Source organism: Manacus candei, unplaced genomic scaffold (genome assembly GCF_025592945.1).
Source record: "Manacus candei isolate 608988 ecotype Guabito, Panama unplaced genomic scaffold, ASM2559294v1 h1tg000053l, whole genome shotgun sequence".
Taxonomy (NCBI): domain Eukaryota; kingdom Metazoa; phylum Chordata; class Aves; order Passeriformes; family Pipridae; genus Manacus; species Manacus candei.
The window spans coordinates 116,316-137,600 of record NW_026138101.1 but is presented as its reverse complement, the minus strand read 5'-3'; the positions used below and the strand labels follow the sequence as shown (position 1 = coordinate 137,600).

At 45.2% G+C, this 21,285-nt stretch overlaps 1 protein-coding gene across 2 annotated transcripts; it reads left to right on the top strand.

Moving 5' to 3' along the window:
• Positions 1 to 368: 368 nt before the first annotated feature.
• Positions 369 to 19,554, top strand: MTHFSD (methenyltetrahydrofolate synthetase domain containing). 2 transcript variants are annotated; one of them, XM_051801787.1, is made up of 8 exons: positions 369 to 419; positions 593 to 699; positions 1,382 to 1,495; positions 2,553 to 2,666; positions 4,446 to 4,536; positions 5,380 to 5,492; positions 5,704 to 5,829; positions 13,833 to 19,554. In XM_051801787.1, the coding sequence occupies exons 1-8, from the start codon at positions 404 to 406 to the stop codon at positions 14,343 to 14,345; spliced, it is 1,194 nt and encodes a 397-aa protein (XP_051657747.1). In that variant the 5' UTR covers positions 369 to 403; the 3' UTR covers positions 14,346 to 19,554. The 2 variants fall into 2 exon arrangements, with proteins under 2 accessions (XP_051657747.1, XP_051657746.1); XM_051801786.1 differs by lacking the exon at positions 1,382 to 1,495 and adding an exon at positions 1,538 to 1,651 and having other exon boundaries at positions 13,833 to 19,547.
• The last annotated feature ends 1,731 nt before the right edge of the window (positions 19,555 to 21,285 follow it).

Sequence of the window (21,285 nt, the reverse complement as noted above, 5' to 3'; positions counted from 1 at the left end):
TACACTAATTCTACAAATAATAAATTGTGCAAACGAATCATTTATTATCCTATTAAACGCAAACAAGAAATGCACTGTCGGAAAGCTGGCAGGTTGGGAAACCCACGTAGGGGCTGGATATTGTTTTATCCACCAGCAGCCGATTTTAAATGGAAAAATAGTTAATTTTGGGGGAGGTATTTTACAAAAAGTGGTGTGGGGAAAGCCCGTGGGATTCGTATAAGTTGTGCGGCCCGTTAATGCTGCAGCACAGCCTTTTTAATGTTTAATTCGAGAGGGAAATCGAGCCCTCAGAGACCCTCAACCCTCCCTATTTCGCCGCCGAGGCGTTTTGGCCCCTCCGTGCCGCTGTAGGAGGAAGGGGCGTGGCCAGGGAGGAGACTCCGCCCCCTCGGCGCCCGCCATGGAGGGGCGCGCGGGTGAGCGGGGGCGCGCGCGGGGGGGCGGGGCCGAGCGGCCTTGACGTCACCGCTGGAGGGCGGTGATGTCACTGCTGGGTGGGGGTGACGTCACTGCTAAGGGGGTGAGGGTGACGTCACTTCTAAGGGGTGAGAGAAGGCCCCCCCTTCACCTCCGCCTCCCCCCCCCACAGGCGCCTCCTCCAAGTGGGACATCCGGGAGAAGGTTTGGGATCACCTGGAGAGCACCGGCCTGGCCGAGTTCCCGCGGCCCGTCCACCGCCGCATCCCCAACTTCAAGGTACCGCCCACCTCGTCTCCTGGTGCTCCGAGCCCCGTCCAGCCCGGCCTGGGACACTCCAGGGATACAGAGGCAGCCTCAGTTCTGCGGGATACGTTCTGCCTCAGTTTTGCGGGATATGGTTTTCCTGTTTAAGATAAAATGGGTGCTGAAGTGGGTGGAGGAAGGTTGAGGCTTCATCGCGCCCTAAATCAGAGGATATCAGCTTAAATTACAGGAGGAGCGTGTGCTCTGCTAAACTGGAGCTCCTCGGTTAAGTAGCGAATCTTCTGAGTTTTCAGTATAATCACTGTCAAGGGAGAGCCTTGTCCAGGAATTCTTCATTTTAAAAAAAGTTTTTATGACTTGCGTTTAAAGGAATCTGTTTATATTCAGTCACTGAAAAGGAAAATTGATCTCTGCCTTTCTTTGATGAAAGAATAATTGTGATGTTGATGTCTGTCTTTAGGTGTGAATGAGGGGGAATTCAGGCAAAGAGGCTGTATTTGGATCCCCTCTTTTTCTGTGAGATAGCCAAGCACTCAGCTCGTATGAGAGTTTCCCATAGAACCATCACAAAATGAACAGTATGTCCCCCATATTTAAAATCTGGGGAAATCAGCCCCTCCAGAGGATGAGAGGTTGCAAATTGGCGTCTGTGCTGTGAGCTCCTTGGTGATGCACTGATATCCTCTGCAAACAGGGTGCCTCCCACGCTGCCACGAGGCTTCTGGCTTTGCAGGAGTTCAGAGCTGCCAGGACTGTAAAGATAAACCCCGATGCCCCCCAGAGGAATGCTCGCTTCCTCACGCTGGAAGTAAGTGAAGGTGTTCTCTTCTTCCTTCCTTTCCTGCCCCAGGGCTCTCTCCAGGCCTGCTCCTCTATCCAAGAGCTGGATGTGTTCAGCAGAGCACGGGAGGTTAAGGTGGATCCCGACAAACCTTTGGAAGGGGTTCGGCTGGCAGCTCTGCAGGTAATGGCACCTCTGCACCCCTGAGGAGGGGAGTGCAGAGCTTGGCAGCATCCTACCATCGATACCTGCCGTTTCTCAGGCAGGTTGTTCATGTAAGAAAGCATATCTCTGCCCTCCTGGCAAATGGCCAAGGTGCAGGTAAGGTTTGGGGAAATTAATGTGTTTCTGCAGAGCAGTAGCTGTTTCACCATCGCTGTGTTCTTACTCCCCAAAACACAATTTGAGGAAGCCTTGCCTCAAATTATCACAAGGTGAATGTATGACAAACTTATCTCAGACCTGTGCATGTTTAGGAGCTGATCTATGTCTCTTATTTATGGACATGCACTTTGGATCAATAAGTATTCACATAATTACAGGATGATTTGGGTTGAAAGAGACCTTCAAGCTCATCCAGTTCCACCCCCTGCCATGGGCAGGGACACCTTCCACTAGACCAGGCTGCTCCAAGCCCTGTCCAACCTGGCCTTGGACACTTCCAGGGATGGGGCAGCCACAGCTTCTCTGGGCAACCTGTGCCAGGGCCTCACCACCCTCACAGGAAGACTTTGTTCCCAGTATCCCATCTGACTCTGCCCTCTGGCAGTGTGAAGCCATTCCTCATCATAAAGACATTATAAGATACACCTTAAAAAATATGTAAAGATACACCTTTAAAGAGGTGTCCTTAAATATCTTTAAAGGTTAAAGGTATGTCTTACTTTTTATTTCTTAAATAAACCCTTGTCTGGAATTTTCCTGTAATGGAGGGGATGAATCTGCAAGCACTATACAATAAATAACACTAATTACTCTCTAGCAAATTAGATGATTGGCCACATAATTTTTACTGGGTGACAGTAAAATTATTTCTTTAGTGTAAAACAAGCCTTTTAATGTGGCAACTTCTTCTGTTCCACAGGCAAGGAAGACTTTGTTGGTTCCCACACCACGCCTGAGGACTGGGCTGTTCAATAGGATTGTTCCGCCTCCAGGTGCAACTAAGGAAGTCCTGAGAATATGTGCCACGTCTCAGGTAGGAATGAAAGATGAGGGAGGCCTGAATTAACTCATGGATGACTGTGGTGTTATGACAGACCACTTGGAATTTGAAAAAACAGATGCTACTTCAAATATAATTCTACCACGATGTTATTTCTCGGTCTGTGTACACAACTGCCATTAATAATTTTTAAATCATGGGGAAATTTAATCTTCTTGTTATGTTTTCTTAGCAGAGTGGTATTGATATTTTCTCGGTACTTTTTGGAACATTATGAGCAACTTTTATAGCTGAGGTAGATCTTTCTAACAAATCATGCTCCTAAGAAATAATTTATTTCTAATAAATCATGCCCCTGTATTCTATAACATTGAGCTACTGAAACCTGGTTAGTGTTTACAGTTTTTGCATAATCTTGATAGAATATTAGGTGTTACGAAGTAGGAAAGATAAGTTCTTTTAGAATACTAGGTCTAAAGAAACATTAATTCTGGCATCTGCCTCAGTGGAGGCACAAAAACACAGGTTTTGGTCCTGCAGTGTGGTCTGTTGCTGCCCTCTCGTGTTACAATCTCAAACTGTACAGCTGAAGGCTTTTGGCAGAGAAACCTCTGTTATTTTATATCCCTCTTCAGCTGCTATGAAAACCTAACCTGTACAAAAAGAACAGGCCAGTTATAGATTTATTTCCTTCTTTATCTCCTGCTCAAGGCACTAAAATTCTACAGTAATCCCGTATACAACTGAGGTTGTAAATGGGTGGTAATTAGTAGTGACTTTCTTTGTTGCAAGTTCTATTGAGGCCATTAACTAATTAAGCTTTTCAGGGTTGAAGAGCACTTTTGAAAGAGACCTTTCTCTTGCCTGTTTCTGTGATCTGTGATTTTACCACCATGTGTCTGGTTTTTCCCCCACCCAGGCCCACTAATGAATAAATGCTGTTGGCAGTTTATATTTACAAAGCACTGTGCAAACAGTCCTTACCACACTGCTGTGAAGTGGATAATGAACATTAATACTGATGATCAGCCACAAATTACTGAACTTTTTGGTTTTGCGCTCTGCACAGAAGATGTTTGTCTTTTTATTGTGAGGATTGACTTAGCACGAACTTCCATTGATGTGAGGAGGATTTAAGCTGTACACATATACTGAGTGAATGAATCACTTTAAAAGTTCTAAACCTGTGATATTTGAAAGCCCAAGTAAAGATAATTCTTAATTTCTGCAGCTCTGGACCCAATTTTGTTAGGATGTGTTTTTTAGAGAGAAGATTGAAGAGAGGTGGGTTGAGATGAGTGGGGAGAGAGGGAAAGAAAAAAAAATCATTGTATCAGTTTGTGTCACTTAAGACTTCTTTATGCTGTAGCTGCCTGTGTCTAAATTAACTTTGTGATTTGTATGTGAGACTTAATTCAGGAATTTGTAGTACTCTGGTATGAGTTTACATAATTATGACTCTAAGTTAGTAGTGCTAAGGTAGGAAGTATCTGTTGCCCTCATTTTTAGGAATAGATTTCCAATAAAGGGTTTCAAAATATGAGGGTTTGATCCTAAATAAGTAACCTTGCTTAAAGAAAGTGCCCACCTCCCTCAGCTCTCCTTGTAGTGTGCCAAAATTCTTGTTACTGTAGTAGGGAATCTATTCTAGGATTCCCTAGAGGATAACATTCCAGACATGTACAGCTTGGCTATACATGGAAGAGACACTTTGAAAGAGGGAGTTAGTTGGATTTATCAAAATATCCTGGATTTCTGCCTCAGTGGCTGGAAGACTCTGCACTGAGTGAACCTAAAATGTTTTCCTTGCAGGGTGTAAAAGATTACAGTGTGCCCGTGGGGCTGGATGGGAGAGCACGAGTGGACTTGGTTGTTGTGGGATCAGTGGCTGTCTCCGAAAAAGGTAAGGAAAAGCCTTGTCAGCTTTTCAGGAGGAGGGTCCTAAGTCACAATTCCCAGTGTCAGTAGGACACGTGTTCCTTTTGGCAGAGATGAACATATCCCTGGAACTGAGTTGTGGTCTTGAGTTCTGTCTGTTCTGTGTGACAAATCCCTGATCCCAATCCAACCAGGAAGGAGCAGTGCCTCCAGCACTTAGTGGGCAGGCAGCAGTGTGGTTTAGGGCATGTGGGCCTGTGCTTTGGCTTTCAAGAGAACTATTAAGGCAAGCAATTATTTTTGTTTTGAAAGAATCAAAGCAGGCTCCCTGTTCAGAGGATCTGCTTCACTCACACAGGGTGTGTGACAGCACACACATTAGACCTGCTGAGTCAGTACTTCTTTGGGGATCAGATTTTGCATCTTCTACTGTTTTGAAGACCTGCTGCTGGTGAAAATTTTTCCACTGACTTTATCCATTGCCTAAAACAACATGTTTTTTTGTGTATGACCCAGACTCCTCTTTACCCACCTTAACCTATGTGGACATGAATAGAAGGTTCTGAGTACAATGGGTAAATAACCTTCTGTGTTAAGTGGACTAAGTTTGGTTTATTCTGAATGGGGGGCTCCTGGAATCTTTTAGGGGTTCATTGAAACTGATGTTTTATTTCATTTCAGTGCTGATTTCAAGGAAAGTTGCATTCTGTGAGAGATGCTGACCTGAACTTTTCCTGAGTTACAACTCTGTACTTGGTTTATCTGTTGCAGACTGCTTAATTTAATTACATGATTTTAACAGTTAACCAACTTTCCATTCTGCTGGGTTTTGGGGTTTTTTTTCACTGTTTAGTTCTATGTATTTTAGGCTGGAGAATTGGAAAAGGGGAAGGTTATGCAGACATGGAATACGCAATGATGGTGTCAATGGGTGCAGTGCAGGAGGATACACCTGTAGTAACCATTGTGCATGATTGTCAGGTAAGTTAAAATATCCCCTCTCAAATAACAAATCAGAATTCTGTAATAATGACTGGTCTGGCTGAAGAAGAGACGTGGAATAATGTTGGTTGGTTTGGCATCTTTATTTCCACTGTCTGATGTATTTTCATATGTTGCAAGACATCAGGAATGGTGCACAATTTTAGTGAATTTGTTTTTAACCACTTAGCAAATCTCTTGTTCCTTGCAGGTGGTTGACATAGAAGAAGAGCTTCTTGATGATCATGATTTAACTGTGGATTATATCCTCACCCCAACAAGAATTATCAAGACTAATTGCAAGAGACCCAAACCTCAGGGAATAATATGGCATAAGGCAAGTTCCCTCTGCTACCAGTGGTACCAACATCCTGGTGGTAAACCCCACATTTTTGAATATAAACACATTTGTTGTGTTAGAAATACTTGGAAAAGGAACAGATCTGTTTTTCAGGTGAAACAAAACAGCAGCATCCATTTTCAGCGGGTTTTAAGTGGGAATGGTGAGGAGGAGAATGTATCACTGCAGCTGAGGTTGCTGTACCAAATGGATTCCCCAAAAAAGTGTTGGATGCCCCATCCCTGGAAGTGTTCAAGACCAGTTTGGATGGCACTCTGAGCCACCTGGTCTAGTGGAAGGTGTCCCTGCCCGTGGCAGGGGGGTTGAAACTAGTGGGTAGAGTATGTGCTACTCTGGTTGTGAAAGCAAAACATGACCTGGTGGTGGTACATTCCTGTTTATGTAGTGGATTAACTTTCCAAGGATAAATTTGTGGCTGGAGCTCGTTTTCAGGTAGAGAAACAGTGACTTTATACTGTTTTAAACCAGGAATCTTTATTTATTGATCATTAATTGTATTATGGGTTTACCCTTTCTCCGTCCAGCCCAGATTGTCAGAAACTTCCTCAGCTTCACAAATAGTTTCAGAAAAGCATTTAGTGAATTGTTTTACTGGAAGTTCATGCTGGGAAAACTTTTCCTTTGTTATTGGATTTTCATTTCTGAAAACCTCCAGTTAGGGAGCAGAGACAATCCAGCATGATTGAGTAACAGTAGGAATACTGAAATGAGAAATATTGTGCCTGTGTCTTGGAGAAACTGCCGAGGAATTACTAAGGGAATACTTGTAGGGAAATCAGAGTTGTTTGTTAAACAGTTGCCAACCAGCAAAAAGAGTTAAATTTCTTTAGGTAATGTATCTACAACAAACAATTGTAGCCAGCACTATTTTTATTCCCATGGTGGGAGAGCATTTTACCCTGCCTGTGGTTACGGGTTTGAGGTTATAAATAAATAAATAACAGCTCTGTCTGTACTAGTGCATTTTTTCCATTGAATTATTTTTGAATTGTAATTTTTTTTAGGATATTATTGAATGTAATTGTGTTGAAGGTCTACCCCTTGTGCTCCATCCATCTTGCCAACATACTTCTGATCACAGTTTGTCTGTCTTAGTGTCAGACTTCTCAGTAAGTGGCCTTGCTGACACTTTTTCCTTTTTTTTTTCTGTCTTGATTCCCCGTAGCTGCAACTGAATTTTCTCCAGGTTCACTGAGAATGGAGCACTATTGATGCTTTATGTGAATACTTGAATGTTGATTTAACACCTAAAGCTGGTTTTGGCTGTTCTTTGGAGTGTTGTGTTGCTTAGATAGGAATATTGGAGAATACCAGGCAGTTTTGGGAGAAGAAAAAGGTGTGGTGTCTATATGAAGATAAAAGAAATGGCCATTATTCTTTCACAGGGAGATAAATGACATTTATTTTGTTTGTGCTTGTGGTGGTAACTCTGTGTTCAGTTCTTGCAGGGAGTGTTATGGAGGTGGGAGGTCTGGTTAATCAGCAGGGTGTTAAAAAGGCAGGATTTGATATGGGTTATTTAAATGTTTGTCCTTTGGCTTGTCCTGGCTACTTCTACATCCTTTTCTCCTCATCCTTTTCTCCTTCAAATCCCAGCTTTGCTGGTGCATTCCTGTTCCTCAGAGCAAAACTAAATGAACCAAGAGGTAGTGAGTAAATAAAGAACCCACTTCTAAATAGGGTGCTTTGTCAACAGAAAGTAGCTTAACTTTATTGTTGAGATGTGTGATGTGTAAAATACACTGTAAAAAGGTTTATCCTTGGGGAACATGGCTGGATCAGGCCAAGACAATGATTAAGATCTTAAATTACAGGTGTTTGCAAACATGGGATTAGAGCTAAGTGTTGTTGTGAAGGATGTGCTGCCCTGAAGCCAGCAGGATAAACAGCCAGGAACACATACACTGTGTTTTCAGCTCCAGAGGGGTGAGGAGGTGCCTACCCAGCAAACAAAGCCATGTCTCCAGGCTGGATTTCTGTGCTTAAGGAAGTGCTGGAGTGTTCACGTTTTTTATGTGCTATTTAAAGACTTCCTATAAAGTATAAGACCCACGATATCATTAATAGCAAGTAATCATTATCAATATCAGTGCTAAACACTCTGGAAACACTTGTAAATCCAAGTACTGGGAGGTTTCTATGGGTAAGTTTTCTGCCTCTGAGTTTTGAGAAATCAATATGAGTTATTGGAGGGCAGCAAGAGCTGCTGGGAGCTGAGCACTCTGGAAAACTTTATTTGGATCCAGTGGAGAATTATTTGGCTTCGTCTGTCTTGAAAATCTAACCCATTGTTTCTGGGAAATCTAAATTCATGAAATGACTTACTTTCTCATTTAATATTTTCTATGGGTAGCTGTGATCTTTATCTGGGACACTGTGTATTATATTTTGTCACAATTACCAAGTTATTTGTGCTGTGCTTATTTTAAATTGCAACTATACAGACCAATTAAAATATTTGGGGTCATGAAGAGGGAAATGAGAGTAGTTGGTGGAAAAATCACTATATTCTAGCAAGCATTTCCTTCTGGTTTTTAAATCATTCTTTTGCTGAGAATTTTATAGCAGTAGGAAAAGATTTTTTCCTGAAGTGAAATGAACTGGGGGGAATCCCTGGGTCCAGTGCTGTGGCAGAGATGGAAACTATCTGACAACAAACAGCTTCTGAGTTGGGTCTGTGATAGAACATTTGGAAAGTAACGCTCAGAAAGTTCACACATCCAAGCTGGCAAACCTTTAGCAGGGACATAGTGTTGCCATCAGAGGAAAATTGCTGTTAGTTTAGCCAGGGTTTTGTTTTGCTGTGTGTTTTGGAGGGACAGTGTGAGCAGGGCACACTTCCACACGTGGTTAAACATCTCAACACCTTTGCAGATCTGACCCTTGCTGCGGAGTCCACGGAATCCAGTTTTCTCTGATGGATTCCAAATGTGGGTTGCATAAGTCTCTCCTGAGGGACATTAGCAGACTTCACGGGCTGCCAGCTCCCAGAAATATGCCCTGGGATTGTGTGCACATATTTGGACATTTCGTGCAAATGAATGATAAAATGTTCAACTGTGCTGGCCTGTCCTGGCTGTCCTGGCATTGTCTGTGCTTTAAATCCCTGTGAGCTCAGTGCTCCTTGAAACAATCAGCTGGTTAAGGACACAGCGTGAGAAGTGGGGTCTGTTCTTGAGGTCTTTATGAACATTCTTGGGTCAGAGACCCCTGAGGGTGGGCGAAAATTAATCTTTCAAACACCTTCTGCTTACCAGCCTGGAAGGGCAGGTGGATCTGCTGTAGAGATTTTTTTAGTCTTGTTCACAGCCTTCCAGGGCAGCAGCATCAGTCTCCATCTTAGAATAATGGAATGGTTTGGATTGGAAGGGACCTTCAAGCTCATCTCATTCCCACCCCCCACCATGGGCAGGGACACTTTCTACTAGCCCAGGTTGCTCCAAGCCCTGTCCAACCTGGCCTTGGACACTTCCAGGGATGGGGCAGCCACAGCTTTTCTGGGCAACCTGTGCCAGGGCCTCACCACCCCCACAAGGAGCAATTTCTTTGGTATATCTAAACTAAATTTCCCTTCTTTCAGTGTGAAGCTCCTTGTCCTGTCACCACAGTTCCTGATGAAGAGTCCCTCTCCAGCTTCCCTGTAGCCCCTTCAGATACTGGAGAGGACTATGAGGTCTCCACACAACCTTCTCTTCTCCAGGCTGAACAGCCCCAACTTTCTCAGCCTGTGTTCATGCAGGAGGCACTGCAGTCCCCTTGTCAACTTTGTGGCCTCCTGGACTTGCTCCAACAGTTCTATGTCCTTCTTATGTTGGGGACCCCAGAACTGTGCACAGGATTCCAGGGTGGGTCTCAAGAGAGCCACATGTTCCTGTATCAGTGGTATGTGCACGTGGGGAGCTGTGGGGAGCAGAATTAAATACCAGGCCCAGCACAGTCTCCGGTCCAGAGCTGTCCTTCCCTCATCTGCAGTGCACCAGGACTGCACCTCTGCTCCTGCCAGGGAAATTAAAGTGGTGTTTGGCTTGGCCTGTGCTGTATCAGGGGTCAGCATTACTCACTCTGACAGAGGACAAACACATCCTTCATTTTCCCCAGCAAAATATTGAAAGTGGCTCCATTCACTGTTCTGGGAGAGCAGAGGGTGAAGGGAGCCCTGATGCTCCAGCAGGGATGTTGCAGCAGTTCAGCTGCCACTCTGTTGTTTTGGGATCAGACCAGGTGTCATAAGAGTGGAGGCTCTGGGTTAAGTGCTGGGAGATTTGTGTTGGCACTCAGCATCCAAGACTCTTTTCCTCAGGATTCTGTCACAAAGGGGCCACATTTTCCTCCTCAGCTCCTTTCCCATAGCCCAGTAATCGTGTGCCAGAAGAATTCATCCACCCTGCTGTCCTCTTTCCCCGAGGCTCTCCCAGCTATGGCAGGGAATAGGCAGTGGTGTTAAATGATTAATTGCCTTTGGTGGAGTTATTTTTAACCTGAATCACTTCAGTTAGTGAGTTTACAGCCCACAGGCACTTCTGTTGGCCAACCCCAGAGGGCTGAAGTGTGGAACTGGCCTGGGAATTGGTGGTCAAGGGATAATAGGAAACTTCTTCAGCTGGTTTTGCTGCCAAAGCCAATCATTGAGCTAAATCCCAACACTCAATACAAAGTTTACAAACATCAATAAATGGTTTGGCCTTGACTTTATAGGGATGGGAGGAGCAAGGGAAGAAGTTTTAACTGCAGGGATTACCCAGGTCCGTATAGCTGGATCAGCCAGACTTGATGTGGAACCCTTATCCCTTCCATCCTGGCTTAGCCCAAAGCAGTAAGCAAGGATAGGGATAGACAAGGATAGGGAGGACTGACCAGCAGGCACAGAACCAAGAAATGTGCAGCTTGTTTGAAAGAGAGGAGGAATATCTTTGGCCTCTCTCCACATGGAAATAAATCATTGCAATCCTCCACAGCTCACAGGACAAAAGGAACTTTTTGCATGATCATAATTAGCAACACATTGTACTACCACAGAGTTCTTTTGTTTGCTCTTTTGCAACAGAGCAGAGCAAGCTTTTTCCTCTCCTCTGCCACCCACTGCCCCCTTTGCCCTTTTGGTTCTCACCCCCCTCACCCCAAAAAAAGCAGTGAATTTCTTCACTGAATTGAAACTGAATTCCCAAACTGGCATAAGAGTAGGGGAAAATAGGGAAGGATTTAGAAGGTTTGACCCAGCTGAAATATTCTCCTAGACCCCAGGGACAACAGCCCTTAAGGTAAATCCTCTGTGTCTCTTGTGGCAGGAAGATGTCAATTGACAATATCAAAACTTGTCTAATGTAGTTTTTTTTACTGAATGTTTCCTAATACAAAAATATCCAAGTGCCAAATCAGCTGCCTTTGTTGCTTTGGCACTGTAAAGGCTACTTAGTGTTATGTTTACACAGGGCTGAATTGAAGGGAATGAAAGAAATCACTTCATGGTGGTGTTTGATCAGAACTTCAGCTTTTAAAGAGAACAGTTCACAACCCTTACAAAAATCACAGAATCACTGAGGTTGGAAAAGACCTCTGAGATCACTGAGTCCAACCTGTGCCTGATCCCCACCTTGTCACCCAGCCCAGAGCACTGAGTGCCACATCCAGTCATTCCTTGGACACCTCCAGGGATGGGGGCTACACCACCTCCCTGGGCAGCCACTTCCAGTGTCTAATCACCCTTTTTGTGAAGAAATTCCTCCTAAAACATTTATGCTGTTGTAACTGCATCTTCCTGAGTTTGCCAGGAGCCTGAACAGTAACTCCAAGAGCTCCAGTGTGATACAAAAAACTTCTTGTCCCTTTAGTGAGAGGAGATGCCACGTTGAAGTCTCTTAGAGAGTGTGCTGGCCCCTGGATTATCTAAATCCACTCCTTGAAAGACTGGGAATTCCAGAGATCATCCCCTCAGTGCCCATCTCTGATTGCCTTAATCTACAAAGTGCTGAGGGTTTGCCCATTGACCTTTCTAACCAAACACTCAGTCCCTGCCTTGGCAACTGAGTTTAATTTCAGGATGAAAGGAACTCGGTACACTCTGTGAGAGGTCGTGCTTTGGGCCCAACCAAAGCATGAGTTGCATGAGAATAGAAAAATGTTTTTCCTGTTTGGTTTAATTAGCACAGAGCTTACATTTCACATAGAGATTTGACAGAGGACAACAAGTGTTCCTAATTGGTGGCCAGTAAAAGCAAAGTAAGATGGCTTCAGCCCTTGGTTTGATGTTGTGTCACCAGGGAAGGGGAGTTTGCTTTCAAACACAGCAGTCAGAGAACAACATGTCAGTCCAAGAATCCAGAGAGCAATAACTGCAAACTCTGAGAAAGGCAGGTACCTTTCAGAGTGTGGAGGCTCCCCGAGCCCCAGAGGAAGCCCTTGCCTCCACTGCTTGCCAGGTCAGGCCAGATTTGTTGTTTCAGTCTCAAAACTTGCTTGATCCCAAACACCTTGACCCCAGGTCTGCAGAGTGACAGAAGGGAGGTGGCTCTACCCACACTGGTTAGTCCTAATCTGCTGTTTGATATTATATCAACAGAACTAGGACAGGCTTTTTGTAAGTTATACTTTTATTTAGTTTCAGCCTGAAATGAAACCTGCTTGTTTGCTCCTCAGAAGAGGAGCTCTGGGAACATTAAGGATACTTCTGTTGACTGAGTTTCCTGTTACCTAATCCTGATGTTGCCCCCACCCTGTCTTGGGTTTTCCTCGAGTCACTTCAGGACTGGGCTGCTCTCCCCAGAGAGCTGTGCATTTTAGACTTGATGTTGTGCAGATCCAAACTTACTGTGACTGTAACTGTAGAACCAGGAATTCAGGGGCTCTGGGATGAGTGTGATCTGAGCTGGGAGATCTGCACTAGCCAGGATATGCTGGTGCTGGTCCAGTCCAGCCTGCTGAGAGGTGGCTCATCAGCTTGAGTGCAGTATCCTGCTTGCTCACACATTGCAGGCTACTAGCTTGGGTCTCTGCTAGCTCAGGCATCACCTCCCCAGGCGCTGTTTTGCTCCCTGAATTTCAGAATTGGATCTTGTGTTGATGGATGTTCTACTTGTCCAGCTGCCAAGTAGGAATTATTCCTCCTTCCAACTGCACTCTGCAAGCCAAGAGCTCGACCACATTAGCTGGGGAACCACTGCATTTCCTGCCAGTCTCTGAGAACAGCCTGGGGCATCTCATGCCTCAGATGGATGGGGTTCAGCTGTTGAGGGGAAGAGCCCTTCCAGAAAAGCTGCCTGTGAGCTGGGGCTGGCTGGCTGGAGGGGCTGGAGGGTTCACAGTTGGAAGTGCAGTGTCCGGGCGCTTCCGTTCCATGCTCCAGCCCAGCGGGGTGATGTGGGATCTGCTGAGGAGCTGCGGGGGGGGGTGTGGGGTCGGATGACAAGGGGGAGGCTGTGGGGATTTGCCACATCCAGAGAACGTGCCTCCAGCTGGGCCCACATCCATGGGAGCCCCTCTCCAAGGCACGCTCCCGCTGCAGGCTTCCACCATTGTGTGACCCAGCCCACGGGATATCCTGTTTGGGGGGAAAGAGCACAAGGAGGTCTGTGGAATGGAAGTGTCTGATGAACTGTGAGCCTGGAGGATCCTGCCAGAGCAGGAGCACAGGCCCTCAGTCAAAGCAAATACAGAGGGATAACAAGGAGAATGCAAATCTGAAAGCTCTGATAAATAAATGTCAAATTGGAATAGTTCTCAGTTTGGGTCTGATTTGCCTGCTGGATGTACATTGTGCTGCTTGCTTAAAGAGAAACTAATGTTTATTTTTGTCCTGCAGTGTGCATTTAGGAGCAACTCCACAATCAGGCCAGCAATTAGGAGCATTTGGAACGCTCTGGCACTCTGCATGGTAGCTGTATAATAAGGTTCCTCTCTTTTTATGGCACAGATGGGTCCTGATGGTCATCATCTTTTTCTGGAAGGCGAGAAATCCTATAATTATGTGTCTCCCTCCTTTTTAGGTCAGCTATGAGATGCTGGGAAAAATCCCCATCCTAAAGACTCTTCGATCCAGGGAGAAGCAGATGGGCAAGGATGTTACTCTCCGAGATGAACATCCACACTTGGCAAACACCACCAGAGCAGCAGCACTGAACAAGGAGATGGCTGAAAATACACAACCACAGGCTGCTACAGGCTCAGCTCAAATGGGACAACACCATGTTGAAAGTGATCCTTTAAGTCCCAGATTAGAGGGATCTGGCACCATTACTACTGTGTATGTGGGGAACATACCTCCCAGCCTGAGAGTGAGCGAGCTGAAGGGTGCTCTGAGGGAATTCCATGTGACTCCTTTCAGATTGAATTGGCAGGGAGCACAGCACAGGGCTTTTCTTGATTACAAGGATCAAGTAACTGCAGAGAGAGCTGTAACCTCCTTGAAAGGCCTGAGCCTCGGGGGGAACACTCTGCGAGTGGAGCTGGCCAAGAGTCAGAGGAACAAAGGACAAGGAGAAATCAATAGTCAGAAATGAGAATTAATAGAGGAGGGGGGGGAAAAAAAGGGCATGCTTTCATTGTTTTGTGAGAAGCCAACCTAAGTTTTCAAGGTTGTCCTCTGGCCTCTGCAGGCCAGACAACACAGTGTAAAGCCAGCTTTGTGAACAAATGAGGCCTCACTCCTGCATTTGTACATGCAAAGGGGGGTTGTCCAGGCAGGTGACACAGGAACCACTTCTCCAAATGGCTCCTCACAAAGTATCCACATTTTCTGTGTCTTTATTTTTCATGGGCTGATTTGCTCTTTGGTGTGTGCATTTGTTGGGCCTGGATGACAAACCTGCCCTGTGGTAGCTCTGTACAAAGCCACATGCAGCAAGGTGGTTACATTCATCTACAGTCATCTAAAGATTGGACCTGGAAATTTATACTTTAAAAGCCAGCAGCAAGAAATCTGTCCTGAGGGTTACAATTCTATTTATTAAAACATGGGGTTTGCCTTGTGGGAGTTTTAAGTTTATTTTTTATAAAAATTGCCAGGGGGAGAGAGATTGTCCTTTTTATGCTTTTGAAGAATGGCTGTGGAAACACTGGCTCAGCCATGGAGTTCTGGTTAGAGCTGTTGAACATCAGGTAGGAGAGGTTGTAGCTCTTTCCTCAGCTTTTTGTTAACTCAGCCCTTGGTAAACCTTCTATTTCTTATTTCAGTGTGACAGAGCAAAGCAAAGACCAGTTTTCTCTGCTTTTCCTCAAAACTCTTTTTGATGGATCAGATAATTATAAAAAAACCTGCTTTTCCTGATTCTCTCTCTTATAATGTGATGTGATTCCCTTGCCTCTGTGAAATTACATTAATAGTAATTACTGTAGTGAGAATGAAAAGCAGACAGATCATGGTCAAAAGTTGTTGGTGCCTAGTCTGGTGGGGAATTGTTTGGAAAATTGCTGGAGATAAAGCAAAGCCTGTTCCTCTGTGCCTTGGTCACCACCAACGTGGTCTTCCCACAACATCAGTGACAAGGGTTACTGGCAACTCCTCCTGGTCCAAGTGCTCCCAGGTACTATCCTGGACAGTAAAATTTGCAAACACATGGATGTTGCCTTCCAGTGTAAGAGAAAATGATGATTTATTTGGTGTGGTTTTATTACGATTTTTTTTTCCTTTGGTTTCCTATTCCTGAAAAACAAGTTGAATTTTGGCCGAACCATCCTCTCTAAACAGAAGCACTTTTGCCAGTGATGCTGGGCACATAGTCAAAGTAAGCATCCAAATGGATATTTTTTTTAAAGTATGAGTTGGAAACATTTTTTTTTTTTAGCCAGAGAGCACTGTTAAGTGTATTTTAAGCACATTATTATGCCTCAAGGGTCAGACATTTCATACAGAATCAAATAAAAAGTTCTCATCGTTATCATGTGCCTCTATAGGGAGGGGCTCAAGGAAAGCATTGGAGCTGCAGTACTGCCTCCAGCTCTGGGGTTCCAGCACTGGAAGGACATGGAGCTGTTGGAGCAAGTCCAGAGGAGGCACCAAGATGATCAGAGAGATGGAACATCTCTGCTGTGAGGAAAGGCTGAGAGAATTGGGATAGTTCAGCCTGGAAAAGAGAAGCTTCAGGATGACCTGATTATGGCCTTCCAAATGGAAGATAACTCCTGCTCCAGAGGGACGGGGACTATTTACAAGGGCCTAGAGTGACAGGACAAGGGGGAATGGCTTCAAACTAGCAGAGAGGAGGTTCAGATTAGATATTAGGGAGAAATTCTTCCCTGTGAGGGTGGTGAGGCCCTGGCACAGGTTGTCCAGAGAAACTGTGGCTGCCCCATCCCTGGAAGTGTCCAAGGCCAGGTTGAATGGAGCTCTGAGCAACCTGGTCTAGTGGGAGGTGTCTCTGCCCATGGCAGGGGATTGGAAGTGCATGATCTTTAAGGTCCCTTCCAACCCAAGCCATTCTATGAACTTCTTTTAAAGGCAACAAAAGAAAGGTTTCCGGAAAAAAATAAATCATTCAGTGCTCTGAAATGCTCTTTCACCAACTCAAAATGATTTCCAGTATCACTTAGTCTGAATTGAAACATCAGCACTGCAGAGCCCTCTGTGTCTCATTTCAGTGCCTGGGCACGTCAAGGGGGAGAGTCAGGGGTTGTGTTACTGCTAAAACACACCCACCACATCATGAGCTTTGAAAACAGAGGAAGGAAAAGCAAAAAAACTAATTATGCATCACTACCTGCCCCTTCCAAATGATGGCAAATTAAGTAATGTGATCATTGGATGTGCCTTTTCACTCTGTGAGGCTTCTTGCTTTGGTGAAGATGTCCAGGTGACCTTAGCAGTTAAAAGCCAGTTACTCTGCCAATGAAAACTTCCAGCATCTCAAACTTCCCCTGTTGTGTTACAGATGGAACCAGCCTGTTCTGGTCAAATTTGTGGGAATTACATCCACTCCCTTATTTCTCTTCTTAACATCTGTAGGTTCAGAGCAAATATGTTTATGTGCTTTGTAAATGTGTTAGGTTTGCTTGTTCTCCTTGTCAGCATTGGGTGCAGTCAGGGGCAGGTTTTGGACAAACATGTCTGGATGTTTTTCTGTTTGCAGTTGTAGTTCTGGGTGAGCCCCACAGGTGAGCAGTGCTGGATCTGTATCCAGAGGAACAGATCTGGTTCTTTTCCAGCCTGTCACTTTTTTCTGTCCTGTATTTTGAGGCCACATCTCAAAGGACTTACCTAATACCCTGTTACTTTCCCAGTTGGCAGTTGAACCCCAAACCACACTATGGAGGAGATATTAACTAGACAGGTATGCAACAGGTTGGATATCAGGAAGAATTTCTTCATGGAAAGGGTGGTCAGGCATTGGAAGTGGCTGCCTGGGGCGGGGTGGAGTCCCCATCCCTGGAGGTGTCCAAGGAATGACTGAACGTGGCACTCAGTGCTCTGGGCTGGGTGACAAGGTGGGGATCGGGCACAGGTTGGACTCAAGGGGCTGGGAGGGCTTTTCCAACCTTTATGATTCTATGAACTCTATTTGGGCTCAGAGAGGAAAAATAATTCCTATAAAGTTAAGCTCACACTCCATCATTAGCATTTTGAATGGAGTGGAATAATGATTCTTTGATCCTTTTACTTTTAATTCAGGTTATTAGTAAATGTCAGGATCTTTCAGGCTTTGCCATCCTAAAGTCATAAAGTCCCACTCTGAAATCAGTGCTGTTTCTGCCTGGGAGAGCCAGGGAAGCAGGGGCAAGGATGGGGCTCTTCCTGCTGTTTGGGCAGTTGCTCATCTTCAGCTAAAAGACATTTCAGTGCAGGACACCAAATTGCTATTTAATTAAATAACACAAGAATGCCCAAGGCACAGGCCTACACAGCCTTCTGGTGTCTTCAGCTGTGTGATGTGGATTTCTTCTTGTGGGCTGACCCAAGTTCCTCCTTGAGGAAACAGCAGATCCTGTAGAAAAAGTGAATGGGGCACTCTGCATCTCTTAGATCTATTGTTCCAGGCTCTCTGCATGCTCACAAGGGCATCAGTTAGGGAAAAGTCAGAAGGGACTCATGTTTAAGTCCACAAAACTCTGAAATGCGATAGAATTTATTGAATCCTTGGACTCTGATCTCATAATAAAACTTAAGGAACTGAAGCCTGCTTATGTTTTACTTTGGCCCGGGCCAAGACTGTGCAAGATACCAACAATCAAACCATAAAGTCCGTGCCCTGAGGAATTGACTGTCTGAATTAACAGGCTTTAAAGATGAGAATATTAAGTCATAATTCTTCATTCTGTGCCTGCTGTAGCTGTGGCCCTGCTGTAGGCTGACCTTGGCTGTGCCTACATAGATATAAAATGTGCCTCATTCAGGTGGATACTGTCCCAGTTTTGCCACTTAAGACTCGTGATAAAAACATCAACAGTGGCAAAAAAATGCCTGGATGCTGCAGAAAAGCCTGAAATGCTGGTGATAGATGTCTAGTCTGCTTCTAATAGGGAGTGAAGTGATCCCTAACACAACCTTGGTTCAGCAGCAGCACAGCCTGCGTCTCACTGCTGTGTGATGAGAAGAAAAGTTCAGCAGTACAATGGGAAATACTTTCCTGAGCCAACTTTGTTCAGAAGCAATTAAAAATGAGCTCTCTCTATTCTCTGATGTCCTCGCCTGTCATGTGGTTCAGCACATTCTTTTCAGCTCCTTTCATGGCACAAACAAGTTGGGATGTTGCTGCTGCTGCAGCTCCTCGTTTGGAGGGTTCAGTGGGGGAAGATGCTGAGCAGTTCCAGGGGCTGGTCCTGGTGTGAGCGAGCCCAGCTTGGCTCTCCTGGAGCAGCGACCACCCGAGGTGTCACATCACAGATGTGACCTTCCCAGGGCTATTCTGCTCTTCTTCTCGGAGAGGATGAGGAAGTAAAACAGTATGGGATGAATGGAGCCTCTACCAGCTCCACCAGGCTGGAGGACATGGTCACTTTGGAGGGGATTTTCTTTTGTTGGATGATGTTAGTCACAGCGTGGTGTGTGGCACAGAGCAGTGAGGCAACATTGTGATCTGCTAACAATAAAAGCGAGGTGGCTCGTTGCCACTCAGCACTGCAAACTGTACAGGCAGGAGGGTTTTCCTTCACACAGCTCTGTCCATGCATTTCCTGGAAGAGGGATAAGGCCACACAGCTTCAATCCACGAAGACAACAGCGAGTAAACAAGCTGTGTTGCTGTGTAGTCTTCTCTGAGTGACAAGAGTCAGAGACTGTTTGTGTCCATGGAGGAAAACAGGGAAAAATAATTTCACCATCAGGGTGGGAAGGGAATAGAGCCTTTCCTGAGTCACATCCAGGTCCCCATCAGCCCCTCCAGCATCTCCACATTAGTCCCTGATCCCTTCCAGAGCTGTAAGGACAGAGGCTTTATCCCATTTTCTGAGGACACCATTAAAATATGTCAGAAAAGGGATGGTTAAACACTGTCTTCAAGTCATGCCTCTTTTTAATGTGTTTTTTTATTTCATCATCTTCTACTGCTCCAAAGGGAGAAGCAAATGGTTTTTAGGGGAATGTCTCCAGCACTGGGGCTGTGTTTTTCTCCACAGGGGCGAGGAGAGGGAGGAAAAGCATGTGCAGGGATTTCTCTCATTCCGGTTCCTCAGGAGGAACAGCCCCTTGCAGCACTTCTGGCTCTGGAGGAAACATCTGTGGCTGTGGCCAAGTTCCTTGGGCAAACACCCCGCAGTCAGGGGCAGGCTGTTGTGTACCAAATGCTTTTATTTCCTAGTTGCCATCTATTAAAGATTATCTCCCTGCAAAAAAAGTGCCCCATTTCCCATGTTTCCATGTGTAATGTCCGTGATGTCTGCTATAAACATCATGAAGCGTTTCCCTGCCCCTCCACTGACATAGGTAGAAAAGTCACTGCTTTTCATCTTTCAAAGCACTGCAGAAATGTTTAGGGTCGTGTATCCTGCCATTGTTCTGGGCTGGGCATCCCACTGAAGTCCCTGGGAGAAATGAGTTCAGGATATGGATCTATCTAGTCAATCTTTGCTGTGGCCCCAGTAACATCCACGTTTTACAGATGGGAAAGCAAGGACGGCGGAGATGGCTCCTGATAGACTGGATGTGACTGGTAATTCCCACCACTTTAGAAAACAACAAGAAAACAGGCCAGAAACTCATCAGGAGCTTTCAAAAGAAAAAAAGAAAAAACACCAGAGAAAACAAAAAACCCAACCAAACCCCATAGCATGGTAGTTGTTCGGACTTGGATGTCCCCGTGGAGACCTTTGGTATCATGATCTCTCTGCCTCCACACACCAGCCAGAGCCTCTGGGGAGCTTTTAATCCTGCAGGTCCTCCTGCTCCAGAGCTTTCCAGTCAAGGAACCCAGCACCTAACACCCAACAAGGCCTCTCTCCAGGTCAGGGACAAGCCACAGCTCTTGCTCTGTGAGACAAGACACAAAACAGAAATGGAGATACTTTTCCCAAAACATGCCACCTCCAGAGGTCTCACAAGTCCCACAGGGGTGTTGTGGTCCACCCATCCCACTCAGGAACATGTGGAGCTAAACTAGGGTGATTTTCTCTCTTTGAGGAATAAAGCAAACATACAGGACTGTTAGATGGGATCAAAAAAAGGGCAGGGAAAGAAGTGAAACATTCATGAACTGAGGCAAAAGCTGCTACATTTCTAAGCATTACGGTATCCACTGCTGCCACTCCTTAGTGTTTTTGAGTGCATAATTGTTCAGACAAGAGTAATACTTATATTTTTCCAGAGGGATATCGTGTTTTCAGAGTGTTTCCAGGCACCTGCACTGCTTAAGCTCCAGAGTGCTGTGTTTCTATCTCTGAAGGAGGTGGTTGCTGGTCTGCAGTGGCTTTTCTTTACCACCACAGAGGAACACAATTGCTGCAGCAAGTTCTGCTCCAAGTGAACTCTTGCTACTCTTAAGTCCCTGCAAAACTTTCCAGGCCATGTCATCTTGTTTTCCCAGGTGTGTTTGCTTATTTTTTCAGTAATTAGCCTGAAGCTGAGCTGAGCCACAGAACTACCCTTTCTGTGCCATTCTGGGGTTTTTAACTCCTGTTGCTTTAAATAAAGAAACATCTGTGCTCAGGCTCATGTTCACACCAGCATAAGAACTACCGAAGTCAAGTGGCACTGCCAGTGTCCCCACACCTCTTTCCATGATTAAACTGAGGTTGTTTGACCTCTGAAATTGTCGTTTGCTCTCTGATGCTCGTGCCAGTGGCCTGCAGGCCTCTTGGGATCCCTCAGGGGACCTGTGAGAAGTGTCTGAGAAAAGGAACTCCATGGTTTTGACGCAGTGATTCACCTCAGTGAAATTTCCCAAAGGACCTGCATCTCCCTTGCAAAAATTTAGCTCACTTTAAGATTGAAGTTGAAATATTTATTAGAAGTTTGATGGATCAGAGCAACCCATGATTATAGAATCATGGAATGGGTTGGGTTGGAAGGGATCT